This window comes from Taudactylus pleione, unplaced genomic scaffold (assembly GCF_031769625.1).
Source record: "Taudactylus pleione unplaced genomic scaffold, aTauple2 ptg000518l, whole genome shotgun sequence".
Taxonomy (NCBI): Eukaryota; Metazoa; Chordata; class Amphibia; order Anura; family Myobatrachidae; genus Taudactylus; species Taudactylus pleione.
Genome location: NW_028284920.1, coordinates 1,378,897 through 1,393,324, shown reverse-complemented (window position 1 = coordinate 1,393,324; position 14,428 = coordinate 1,378,897). Strand labels below are relative to the sequence as shown.

General features: G+C 41.9%; 1 protein-coding gene across 2 annotated transcripts in view; it reads left to right on the top strand.

Moving 5' to 3' along the window:
- Positions 1–14,428, top strand: part of FAM13C (family with sequence similarity 13 member C) — a 382,048-nt gene that overhangs the window by 355,873 nt on the left and 11,747 nt on the right. For both annotated transcript variants that reach the window (XM_088450454.1, XM_088450455.1), the window contains 4 exons: positions 503–586; positions 8,414–8,509; positions 9,555–9,757; positions 13,389–13,490. In XM_088450454.1, the coding sequence (XP_088306580.1) occupies positions 503–586; positions 8,414–8,509; positions 9,555–9,757; positions 13,389–13,490 (485 nt within the window). The remainder of the gene's footprint in view (positions 1–502; positions 587–8,413; positions 8,510–9,554; positions 9,758–13,388; positions 13,491–14,428) is intronic.

The following is a 14,428-nucleotide window of genomic DNA, read 5'->3' as shown; positions in this document are numbered from 1 at the left end:
ACATCCCCATCCCGAGTATAGTAATGTCTCTGCCCTCAGTTAACAAATGTGACATGGCATGGTAATAGCAGGCATTCCCAGATTGCTTATGGGTATGGAGAGGTGTTTTTTTTTCTAGGAGGGGCTTCCATAATTGGACAACCCCTTTAATATATCAGTGTGTACCTCGCACTGTCCAGATGTACTGAAACTATCAGGGTAGGGCTGGCACCTGGCTGGTGTCTTACTAGCCTGATGGTGAAAATGGTCCCAGTAGGTTAGTATTTCTTTTAGTTGACATTACGTGTGCTTGTTCATTTATGTACTGAGCCAGAGACACCACAGGTAATATATACAGCAGATTTGAATGGAAAATAGCTGCTAGAATTAGACTATAATCACCCTCATTATTCCTGGCAACTTCCTGCAGTAATTGCATGTATGTTGTTGAACTTTAAAAGTCGCTGAAATTAAGTCATCCCATAGAACCCCTCCTAACTGTGCTAATAACTTTTTTAAATAGGATATGACAAAAAAGCAAATGCATCTGGAAAAAATGAGTCTCCAGAAATGCCTTCTGTATTTTGAAAATATTCATGAACGGCCAGTAAGTATATCATTGGTAACCTTAGCTTTAGCTGTAGTCTTTAACCCTCTATTACACGTTTGTACCTTTCAATAATTTGTTATTAAACCGTTTGTTGTATTTGTTCGTGTTCATCCCAATGCAAATAATGCGGAAATAAACTAGATTTAGTCAGCTCGTATGTCCTCATTTGCCATAAAAATCTCTGTAAGACTAATATGGAGCACAGAGTATGGTAAAGCCATAGATGTCTCTGTAATAGAGCGCCTGGCCTGATTCAGAGGAGGCCGGAGTATCGACGTTTGCGCAGTTCAGCGATCATTGATACTGCGCATGCTCAAAGTCCTGGAAACCCCTGTGGCGCATGCGTACCACTGAGTGTGCGCAGAAATCTCTGTTGCATATGTGAAGATGGTGGCAGGAAGCCATAGGCATTCCTAGGAGGTGGTTGGGAGACAGTTTGAAGTGATTGCAAAAAAGAGGTCATATATGGGTGTTATGGCAGTGTCAGTGGTCGCAGCTGCATTCTCATACTCAGAGCCGCAGCCATAGAGGCCATGTTCAGACGGAGATGAATTTGGTTGCTATGGGCTTCTTAATGGAACTCCCATCTTAGTAAGTTTAACCCCTGGGCTTTATTGTGGAAAATACATATTTGCATTGGCTCACTGTTAGGGGTTTTCACAGGACATCCTGATCTTATAGACAAATAATATTACATAATAGGTGGTAAAGTAATGTAGAGCAGTGGTAGCCAACCCTGGTCCTCAAGAGTTACCAACGGTGCATGTTTTGCAGGTCTCCTCACAGAATCACAAGTGATATAATTAGCTCCACCTGTGGATCTTTTCAAATCCGTTAGTTAGTAATGAATACACCTGTGCACCTGCTAGGTGGTCTGGAAAACATGAACTGTTGGTAGCTCACAAGGACCGAGGTTGGCTACCCCTGATGTAGAGCAAAGAGGTGTGTACTATATTTGCCTTAAGATGTAAATCCTATTAAGTTGGTTCTGTAGACAAATGTAGTCCCTTACATCTTCTTTCACACTGCAGTTATTTATCTCGCTGATAGGCTGACTTACATCCATTGGCGTCTAATGGTGCATACACGTGTTCAGATTTTTCTTCAGATCTGAACGATAATGATTTTAAAAATCGGTCATATCTGAAAGAAAAATCTGACATGTGTGCAACAATGAACGATGAACGATGCGCAGTCCGGTTTGTCAGATAACGATATCTGACATCTGATTTTGTACGATTCCATTCATTTTAATACAGGCTGAAATCGTTCAATCGTTTGCAGAGCGTTCAATCGTTCATCTGACATATCTGACCGTGTGTATGCACCTCAATATACAAATCTTCTATTTTAATAATAAGTCATCATTGAGAAACACATACAGCTATAATGTGCCATAGTATTTATTTATTGGCTTTATTACTGTATAGAAGTGTGCTGGCATCGTATATGTATGTATGTGTGTGTATATATATGTGTGTGTATGTATGTATATATATATATATATATATATATATATATATATATATATATATATATATATATATATATATATATATAAAAAATATAGTAGAATTCAGGAGCCAGTCTGTGAAACCTAGGAGCCCCCATGATCTGGTCTTTGGCTCTCAGGAGCCAGGAAAATGCACATTCATTGACCTTATTAGAATTTATTTCCAAACATTAGGCTCCAGCAGAAATATTTCTGTGGTATTTGCTCATCACTCTCAGGGTTTGTTCAGGCCTGGTATATTTCCATTAGATGGACATTTTGCCTAGTCACAGCACAGTCCACTAGGTTGGTGCTGAAGCCAGTGTTATACGAAATAACAGCTTTGCTAAATATCAGCAAACTTGAAAATAAAGTACATTTCCATAAAGTGTTTCTCTTGGAAAATGCTGTGCAGTTCAGTAACTTTAGATATTTTTCTTTTTTCCGTGTAGCAATAGTTTGGGAAAGTGTTAAATGTTTCACTGTTTTTGCCTCCTGGATGCTGTAAACATCTATCTAAGATTTTTCAAACTGTTGTTAGGATTATTTTACATTCAGTCTGTGTTCGACCATTTAAGTCCATACAAATTTGTTTAGGGAATTGTAACACGACTGCAGGGAACCTGAGAGAGTTAGACTTTGCGGATGGGCTACCTTGTTTTCTGTCCATATCTGGATGTATTACAGAATGTGTGACAAACATTTCAAATTGAGATGTACAAATTGTTATCCTTTAATCTCTACTTTAAGAACTGTAGCAAACAGCTGCTGAAATACTTATAATGTTAAAGAGCTCTATGCAAATACATTAATATTAGATGCAGTTAGTATGTTATGTTAATCTGAAACTATCTTTGCAGGGTCCCTAGCACGAATCAATCCATATGCTGTATTCTAGTGCCATTTACGTGGTTCATTGTCACGAGCCACCACGGCTCGCCTCGTCATAGATTCCCGGTCATTGCTAGGTGACCGAGACATCATGATGACTCTTTTGGCCAGCGGCTCTCTGCCGCGCGGTAGGTAACTGGTATGCCTGGCGGCTGCGGAAGGGGAGGGAGGAGTCTGGGTTGGCAGGGACATGCAGTGCTCCAGCTGCAGAAGATTTTCATTACAGGGGGCTTGCCAGAGTAGCTGGCTTCTGATTGGCTGCTCTTCCCTTTATCTGGCAGTCAACCCTGCCGGTTATAACTCCTACTTGCTGCATGAGCCCCTGGTCCTTTTTTCCTGGTGCCTGTATTCCTCTGCCTGCCAGTAGTCCTATTGGTATCAGAATCCTGAGTATCTGGCCTGCTACATCTCCGATTTGTTTCTTTTGTTGCTGGTTTGCCATCCTCCAGCTAGAATTCTGAGTAGCTGGCCTGCTACAACCAAGATTAGTATCCTGCATTGCTGTTTCTTTTTATTCCAGCTAGAGTCCTTCATATTATACCGTGTCTGCCTTTCTTCCTGTTTCTGCACTAGTACGGAGTGACCCAGCCAGGGGGCAGTGACCTGCCTGTCGAACGCCGCAAAGTCCAAACTTTTTTTGCCAGGGTCCCTGGTGAAAATGACCGGCGGGTTAGATTACACATCTCTTGTCTGGGTCTCCGCCAACATTCCGTGCTAGCTTCTGGGATTCCAGCCTTCTACACATTGTTCCCAGCTATCAAGGTGCGGCTATATTGCTGCATCCAGCCTTCTACACATCGTTCCTGGTTTCATCAAATTCTTCTGGGTGTAGCATAACATTCATAAAGAGATCATTATCAGTGCCCCATCCCATCTTATAGGCACTGGGAGGACAACTGGGGACAGGCGTTACCAAGCCATCTCCTGGGGAGGTCTATCAAATGTTGATTTGGACCAAATCTCCAGTTTTCAGTGATTTACATGGCAATTTACAATTCACTTAATCAGACCACCCCCTGAGATGAATAATAATCTCCATGAAGTTCAATGGGCAATGCATTTCAATTGCTGCAAAATGCCCATATAAATTAATTGCCAATTTAAGTCCCAGCAAGTCCTGGCAGCCAGAAGCAGTCAGTGCTTGCTGGGACTACAAGAGAAAGCATCCCTAACAGTTCAGCCAAATGTAAGCAGCCAGCATGTACATTGCTTGTGATTTTTTTAAATTCATTTTGATGGGTAGTGTATTTCATAGTGCTTTCTGAAATGCATTACCTGTCAGAATGAATGGGATAAAAATGGTGATTTTATAAAATTAGTCAATATCGGCTGAATGGAACATAAATCCATTTTGAATAGATTGTGGGATAAACTCCTTTTTTTTTTTTTTATTGTCAATTTTCATGTGATATGAATGTCTGAACAAAATCAACTTTAATGGAGGTCTCCCTACCTGTATCAGCAGTAACCAATAGGAGAGCAGCATAGGTACTGTTAGAGGTTACTATATAAATAACTCTACAGATCTGACCTGAACATAATAAACTACTTCTAATATCACTTATAATAATCATATATTTGAGTTTAGCTTGTTAAATGATACACTAAAGTAGTGCAATATTAGGGCTATTAGAGATACTCTTAAGTAATAGAGGATGCTGTTATGTCATTGTACACCAAGTTCAGACCTTTAATACACATGGGAAGCAGCTGTGAGGTGGTGTTTTGATTGTAAAGGACACTTTTAACGTTTATAAACCCTGTGAGAACTATTTTTGTAGGGTGTGTCAAACGGCTTTAAAAGGTTTAACAATCTAAATGACACCTGCGATGTTTGTTATGGCCTGACCATAATCTGTGTGAGGCTTGGTACACTACAGTACTTATTTGGTAATAACCTTTATGCACGTAATTCTGTAATTGGATATACCGTATCTGTACTCATCGTGGCACTATGACATCTCCTATTATTACATAGAGATTTAATCCTACTTTACAAATTATGTGGTTATAATATGATAAGTACTAATTTAGTCATTTGGATTGTGAGACTAAGTGGTTTTAGTGTTGCAGGGGTGAAGCTGCACTTTTTGGGTTTGATTCTGAGACAGACGCAGTTACGGCCTCCTTTCGTCCTTTGCCACAGTCACGACTTTAGGCTAATGCCACTACAAAGCCCCGCCCTGGTGTACATCCGCGCCTCAGAATGTGCAAGGGCTGAGATGTCCGCTGTCAGTGTCTATAGTCGCTGCATTACTGTCTGGTGCTTTCTTAGACACCACCATCGGTTGCACCTTCGAAATTTACACCAGCTCTCTGACAGGTGCAGTCTGAGTATGGCTTCCATTGTGAGCGGTTGAGTGTCTCTGTATGCAACCGCTTTCAGCGACACGCAGCGGTGCAACTCCCGAAAGCAGTGGAAGCATTTGCTTCCGGGCGCCAGCTGTCAGGGAGGACACCGAGGAGGGAGGAAGGAGGGACAGCCGCATTCAGATTGTTGGCGGCGCACTCTATGCTGCCTCTGTTGCTTCCCGTTACCGGTGGCCACTAGACCCCGGAGCAGCTTGCCGGAAGAGTGACCTTCGACCGGCACCTTCTGCGCGTGTGCGGCTCCTTGCTGCGTCTTTCTTCTTTGTCCGTCCATACTAATAGATGTGCCCCGGAGGAGTACCTCCCGTACATCCCCTGTCGCAAGCTCCAGGTACCTGGTGATGGGGAGTTGCTAGGTAGGTGTGATGGGGTTGCTAGGGGGCGGCGCCTTCAAACTGTGCCTCAGGGCGCCCTGTTGAAAGTTCCACCACTGGCGACCCGCCTGCGACAGTAAGACCAGAAAAGGCAATCATCTCTGTGCATCTTTTTAGCCACACCCCCTGTTACCTCCCATTCACCAATCAGGAATGCCTCTTACATTTCTGTTACTGCTGCTGTGTTCGTACAAAATGGGGACGCATGCGCGGTGCCACTCAGAGGCATTTGCAGGCAGAAAACATCGCTCAACTGCGGTGACTCTAAATCAGGCTCTTTGTTCTGGTTCTCATACCTCCATGTAGCATACAGCACAGATGTCATTGTATGCACATAAATGTAAGTTCCTCCAGCTACACTCCATATTCAGGTTATCCCCTATGTGAAGTACTACCTGATTGTAGAATGTAGCCGAAATGAATAAAGGGGAAATATCATCCTCCTGACTAGATGAGATTACCATTCTTCTATACTGACACCTGTATTATAAGTCAATGTATTAGTATAAAATAGAGGATCCTATGCAGAAAGTGATAATAATGCTGGCCCCTGTAGAGAAGATGGGGCCGTGTTTGTGCATGTTCTGTTTAGATGGCTGGTTGGGGCATTTTTAGTTTTGTACATGCTAGGAGCATGAATGTCCCTGTTTATGGACCTAAATTCAAACTGATGTACAGTATTGTTTATATTTTTATACCATTTTTTATAATGACTTATTTGTTTGCAATTCCTGAGAGGGTGAGAACCGGTCTCAGCTGACAGCTTTAATCGGATGCGTTTGCACATTACAGTTGCGGTTTATGTAGGAGTTACTGGGATCATTTCAATACATTCAAACTCACAAGAGATAGTACAGATGTGTCCACATATACCTATCCTCAAATTGCGGCAAATGGCACCGTTTGGTGCCCCACGTGCTTTGCGACTTAGCCATGCTAAACAACCTATCAGACTCTTATTTTTTCAAAATATGCGTCTTATTGTCATCACTGATGCAACAAAAGTACAATGCATAGGTACACCGAATACTGGCGCAGGCATGTCATGTACTTCTGTGTGCGGCTCAGTCACTGATCTGGGTAAGAAGGCACAGAAACAGAGTTCCAATAAAAACCATCCAAGCCATGCCTAACGCCACGCATCCTTTGCTTTATCTGTTACTTTATATCAATTCCTTTGCTACAAAAGTACTGATTTAGTGTATCTGATACACTGTAAGCGACTTTGTAGGTGGCTGCAATGCGAATAAAATGTAAAATTCTGATAAAAGTACGATATGCTACCAGTTTAGTTGTGCCAAGCGTCTCTCGCCACATGGCACAAATTTGCTAGGTAAATGAGGGCACATCTGTAACGCTGTTCCTTCATTGCTTATTCATTGATACCAAGCTCAAACAGAAATGTAAATTACGGAAGGGTTGGACCTAAAGTGTTATGCTGGGCATACACTAAACAATTTTCTGTCAGATATCTGTACAATCTGGCTGGTTGGAATGAAAACCTGGTAATCTATGGGAGCAAATAACAATAGAAATTTGCTCCCAAACACTAGAAAACGGACCAGATTTACCTTCCCACCAGACAGATTTGACAGAGATCTGACAGATAATTGTAGAGTGTATGCCCAGCATTAGTAGGTCTGGATATAATTCTTTATTCTAATTCTACAATTTTGGCCCAGGACATTATGTCATAGTAAATGAGAGGTTCAGAAATGGAGTTCCTGCTTATTCCTGCTGAAAACTAGCACTGTACATATCAATACATACATGTGTCACTCAGCAGGAGAATATACATGAAGTAACCGGTGTGTTTATCATGACTAAATATGCATGTCTCTTCTCTGCAGCAGGTCCCTGTAAGGGGGAGGGGTTTCCCTATCCAGACAGTCAGTGACCGCTTTGTGGTCTTGCAGTGCAGAAAGATGGATACAGTCACAATGTCTGCACTCATGATGTCGACCAATGTGATGTCGACATTTGACAGCTGCAAAATGCGGACATGTTCACAGTGTCGACATTGCGAATGTCGACAAATGAAATGCCGACATTTTGCATAATGCCAACGTTAGGATTAGGGACATACTTACTGCCGCAACCTATGACATTAGCCACAACCGCCAGAACATTAGCTGCAGCCGCTGGGTTAGGCTGAGGCTTAGGTTTTGTACATCCGGAACAGCTGCATCGCCACACCAACGATTGTCGACATTGTTGCTATGTCGACATGCTGGACAGCGGACATATCGACATTATGACCTTGTTGACATAGCATGCAGAATCTATTCTTTACCTGAGATCCCATACAGACACTCTCCTAAAGATGTGGGGGGAGCTAGAGCTATATGTAGTGAAGTATTTACATTTTTAACTGAACAGTGTTTTTTTATCTACTTACAAATGTCAGTTGTGGGGTTTAGCTGGCATTAGAGATGATAGAAGTGATAGACCTTTATTCCGCACTACTTGAGACTGCCCTGCACACACTGCACATGGATATTCCCGGTGTTTGTCTGACGTCTGTTTATAAGTGTCCGCCTTGTATTGAAAATATGTGAAAACCTTAACCAGCTTTTACTCCAAAAGTAGTTTAATTTAATGCTTGCTAGTCCGATCAAACTTGTGTTACAGTAACGTGTAGGAAAGCTACTGTGTGATCTATGGTCTTACATGAATAATATCGATTTGACGTTTTAGGTTACAAAGCAAGAGAGAAGTCTCATGAAACCTCTGTACGACAGATATCGAATCTTAAAGCAGCTGCTGTCTAATGCTTCATTGATTCCAACAATTGTAAGTCCGTTTCTCTTTAATGCTGTATATTTTTGTTTGTATTTCTGCATATGACATAATTGTGGAGTAAAATTAACCTGCACACAAAATATTTTTTTATTGTGTCCTACAACTCCTTCTGCATGGAAATAATTGTCTGAGCTATCCCATTCGTTACTTGGGTTCCTTAAAAACAGGCATTTAGAAACGCCATTCACGTAAAGTGTAATACTGCCAATTTGCCATATTGCAGCTAACACTGTGCGTTTCTGAAGTGATTCTGTGCAGTCTCCTTAATTTATTGTATCAAGGGCCAATTAAATCCAGTTATAACAACAGACTCTTGATTTGAAAGTAAAAGGTCACAAGTGGTTATTACAGTATTTCTACCATCGGACAGTTGTGAGCCCTAAAGAACTGCGGTTATAAGCAGAATACTAAATGGTGGAGAGAATTAGGCAGTTGGAGAGAACTTTACGACTTTTATTTTTAAGACACTGTTAGAATTACTAGTCATGTGTTAACATTTGGACCTATACAATTTGAAGATATAATCAGATTTTTAGCTAAGTATGCAGTTATATCCAATCCGATTGGATACGTAATATCGGATTGCATAGAACCGCAATTGGATATGTTGTAATTTTTTTTTTCTTAATACATTCACCTCTTGTTTGCTGAAATTGTTTGAAATTCTGTTTGTATTGGATTGTTCAGTAAAAATCTTTGTGGGTTAATTTTACAATCTTTCTTATTTATTTCATTATAAAAGGCAGGTGTCTATGGAAGCAGGTTAATGTAATTTATATTCACAGTATAAGAAAGCGTAAAGATTCTAATTGTGTGGGCACCATAAGAGATCAGCATATCAGTTCCCTAGGTTTCCTTGACATTACTGAGGCATGACGATTCCCTGGTTGCTAGTACATTGATTGCTGCTTTTGCAATAATAGAAACAGTCACACAAAATGGCTGCCCCCCACTACACATAGGCTACATTGGGGCTTAAACCCAGGCCCATGCTAGTGAAGTATGTTTATGTAAACATCATATGTTGTTTCCTTAGCATGAAGAAGAGGATTCCGACGATGACAGTGCCCAGAACTCGTCCAGTGAATTTGTATTGACGGAAGAACACGATCTAGCTGCTGCTGAGCACCTTGGTTACTGCAGTGATGATCTAGAGCCAGCATACGTCTCCCCTCTGGATGAGAAACGACCGTCACGGCAGCCTGCTCTGTCCATGTCTAACCTCCATGAGGCGTCAATGTAAGGGATTCTTCCTCACTGCCATAGTAAACTAGCTGTTACCAAAACCCTTTCCTTATTATTCTTTTTCATGTGACTTTATAAAATACTGAATATATGATCGCACAATGTGCTAGCACACTTACATACTGTGCATTGAAGGCAGGTCCCCAAGAATCTGTAGAAATTGCCTCAGATATATTGTAGGCTCATCCAATATTCAAGGAAATGCCGTGTATTTATTCTTCTAGTGATTTGTTAGACTAAATTATAATGTATATTGTCTACAAAATGGCTTCCTCCATTGTGTGCAGGTGACTGACAAAGTTTAATTATGATAATTAATATATACCGCTACTATTTTACTTAGTGCTGTACAAAGTAATTCATTTTGGCCCCTGCCCAGGGGCGTATTTATAGTGGGTGCAGTGTGTGGGCCCCTGGGGGAACCCGCAACGCACACCCCGCACCCATACTTTTTTTTTTTTTTTATACTTACCTCTCCGATGTTCCAGGAGTAGTGCTGCAGAAAATGCCTGGAAAATGGCCTCCGCTGCCATCTACCCAGCGTTTTGCGCATGCACAGAAAAAAATCATGCGTGCCATTTTCTCTGTGATCTGCGTATGCCCGGAGTCTACCGCTGCTGTCAGTTTGCTGAAGGCACATGAGGGGAGGGGGGGTCCCCCGGACGGGGAGTGAACACGGGCCCCCTCTTCTCTTAATACGCCCCTGCCCCATTGGAGCTTTACAGTCTAGTAAGCAAGCATACACACTAGTGGTCAGTTTGTCAGAACTCTATTAACCTACTGTATGATTTAGAGGTGCACGCTATGTCTATGCCGCACGCAGGTGGCCGATATTTTCAGTCTGCGTTGCACTGGGCTGCACCCAATGGTTACAGCCAAGAGATGCAGAACGAATTTGGATGCAGAGTGAGGCATTTTCGTTGGGCGTTTCTGGATGGTAACGGGTGACTAGCCAGATGCAGCCATATCCTGGTCAGTAACTGCATCTTTTGACGCAGTTGCACTGACACCGGTGGCCATGTTCAGGCACAGAGATTGCACCTCCATAGGGCTGGTGCAAGCTCTGATGGTGCAAGCGATGCTGTGTCTTAATGCGCAGAGCGGTGGATTAATGCAGCAGTTGGCGGGCGTATTAGCTATGGCATTGGTATAAAGACGGAGTAATAATACATAAGTTGTATCTACATCTCTGAATCAGGCCCTATTATCTGCAATGTCCTTTCAACATAATTGATGCGTTATTTTATTAGCTAAAGCGGGGAGGGGACAGTTGGCGTCTCCAATGAGCAGACTTTAAACATTCGCCAAAACCGATTTAATTAGTCATCCACAATTTTTGAGTAGCAAAATAAGAGCAAAGCCGCGTATCCACTTGCCGATTAAACAGAGCGATTGAAAGATTACGACATCGTAGTTGTTGAATCGCTCATTAATCGTGCATGTATCGGGCATGAAAATGTCGGAAACGACCAGAGATGCTCGCTCCCGCTGGTCGTTTTCGACATCAATCATCGCCTGAACATGCTGGTCGATTTGCCGATAACGACAGATTGGGCATAAGGGAGGGTGCTTACACTGAACGACATATCGCTCAGTGTGGGCACCTATAGGATGAGGAACGACTGAATGATTACGATGTCATAATCGTACTGTCGTTACCCCATCGCCTAATGGATACGCACCTTTAGGCCGGGTACACACTGCAAAGACGGGCAATCGGGACAATGGTCAGGACGAATTTCCTTCGTCCCAGACCATCTGTTATTGCCCGTACAAAGAGCAATTTATGCACGATATGTCATTCCAATTTGCCTGGAAATGACAACCCGTGCAGACATCGTTGTAGAGTGTTAAAAGGAAGTTCAGTAAACTATCTGATCTTCTTAGTCCTTCATTGTCTTGTGTGAAGTTTATAGCCATTATATTACATGATACCAGTGCTTTTTTTGCTATGAATTAAGGTAGCGTTACTCACTTAATATTACAAGATGACTCAAAATTTATAGTAGTCTCCACAGTCTGGACAAGTCTTCAAGTGCTTATTTTATTTGTTTTACAAATGATTTCACGTCTTATTTCTGGAACTAGTTATACTCACTGAGCATGCCTGGAGAAGTAGCTACTAATATACAGCTCTGTTAAAACCAATTATTCCCAAGATACATCTTTTTTTATTTCATTAAATACTCATTGCTGTTTGATTACATATTTTACATACATTATTGTACAATCTACAATTAGTTTTAATTAGGGGACCAATACTGTAAAATAATTTTATTCACAAGCATAATTAAAGGCATGCCCTGCTGTGACAATTGCTATAACCATTTAATGCGGATGTCCTCATATCTCAGTAATAGTTACCAACGTATAACACTGAGAGCACTTGTCTTTAAAGAGCTGCTTAGATTTCATATTGATTTTTTTTTCCATTTAAATCTTCACTAGAACACCACTTACAGTATGTTCAAGAAATCAAACGTGTAAATGAAGTGACAACTAAATTGCCAGCTTTTCAGAACAGAATGTAGTATAATTTTATCATTCCGAAACCCTTTTTTTTAAAATAAAGATTATTTTTACGACGCACAAAACGCGCACGCAAAACTGGAAAACATTTAATATTCAAGTGACCACTTTGTAACATGAATCCAGACAAGTTGTAGTCCAATTAAGGCACAAATATAAAGAAACAAAAACACGCATTAATAGATTGCTGACCAATAATGCTGCAGGCAGCGATATATGTTCCCATTTATCAGATATGAGTGATAATGGGAGGCCAGCCAATAGCGTGTTAGGGGCGGGAAATCAGTCTCTGCCCTGTTATCAAACCTCCATTTATTATGTGCTGCTGGTAAAAAAAAATATAATTGGGGAAGAAAAGGGAAATTATTTAACAATTTTCCAAGTTATACTAACAGTCTGTGTCATCAAGATTTGAAAGGACAAATGTGTATTTTTGATAGATCAACTCCTTCTCAATAGGAAATGTAAATCCTGTTTATTTTAAAGCTGCTTTTATTTATTTAGTGCTAGTCTAATGTGTGTATCCTTTGACCTCAGCAGTTCTGTGACCCAGCTGTACTAGTAGCAATTCGGCTAGGTATGATAAACTGGCATCATACCTCTTACCTTCCACTATGTATTGCAATAGGATCCATCATCATTTAGTCAACTGGAGGGCTTTGTGTACTGTAATGTTACCTGCTGATAGGCATTGGCAATTGTTAGTAAATGTATATAACTCAGCTAGGAACATAACTAATTTGTGTTTGGAGCACCTTACTAATTATCTGAATAGCTCCTTTACTAATTCTAATGTGGCAAACGGACTAATATACAATCATGGCACTAATCTAACAGCATCTGGGGGAGATTTATCAAACCTTGGAGAGAGATAAAGTACCAACCAATCGCTTCTAGCGCTCATTTTTCAAACACAGCCTGTAACAGAATAACACAATAACACAATAACAGAAATGTAATGGTTGGTACTTCATGTCTCTCCATATTATCTCCAAGGTTTGATACATCCGCCCCTCTGTCCCTGTGAGTGCAGCCATGTTGTAACTACGTTCCACTTTTTATGAAATCTGATCAACCTTCTTTTTGTACTTCACAGGCCAGAGCTTCTGGATCACCTTCGAGAAACCAGAGCCGACAAGAAAAGATTACGAAAAGCATTAAGAGAATTTGAAGAGCACTTTTTACGACAAACCGGAAGGTACGTTGTGTTCTGGAAAATCAAATGCAATACTGGTACTTAGCTAATGCCTTTTTCCAAGTAACGATGAAGTGTGGTCATTTGTTCAGTAGCTTGCTATCTCATTATGAGAGGCATAGACTGGCTCCTATACCGCAATATAGAACACATTAATTAGTATTATTTATTAACATTATGTAGCACCAACATACAACATAATATGTTGCGCTTTAAAGGGATCAGATCATGGACGCTGTGGTTTTTTTTTTTTACATGTAGTTGGAGCTGACCTCTTTAGCCACAATCTCTAGCATATCTCAGTTTGTCCCATGCTGTAATAGCAGAAGCTGTTGGTAAATACAACAACCTATATTTCAGACCATAACACAGAGAAGGGGAAGCAATCGGGAAGCCGACTGCCTAAATACCGGCAGCCGGCTTCCCGACTGTCATTTCCCGGCAAGGGTGAAATGCCGGGCGTCTAGATGTAGACGCCCGCATTTCCCCGACGCTGGGAGACCGGTGCCCGGCGTCCCAATCGTTGTGATGCCGGGCGCCATGAGCGGACAGCCGCGGGGGGGAGGGTTAGGTTTAGGGCTCCGGGGGGGACTTAGGGTTAGGCACCCACCCCGCGAGGGTTAGGCTAGGGGAAGGGAGGGTTAGGCACCCCCTGGGGGGACTTAGGGTTAGGCACACCCCCGGGGGACTTAGGTTTAGGCATCGGGGAAGGGGGTGGTTAGGGTTAGGCACTTGGGGGGGAAGTTAGGGTTAGGCACCCCTAAGGAGGGTTAGGGGGGTTAGGTTAGTATATACTCACCTATCCACGATCGGGTTTCCAGCGCCGTCGGGCTTCCGCTGCTTCTAACTCTGCTTTTGTCGGGCTGCCGCTGACGGGAATCGAACCGCCGGCCGCATACCCATTCCCAGAGAAGAGACCAGGGGCCTGATTCAGACCCACT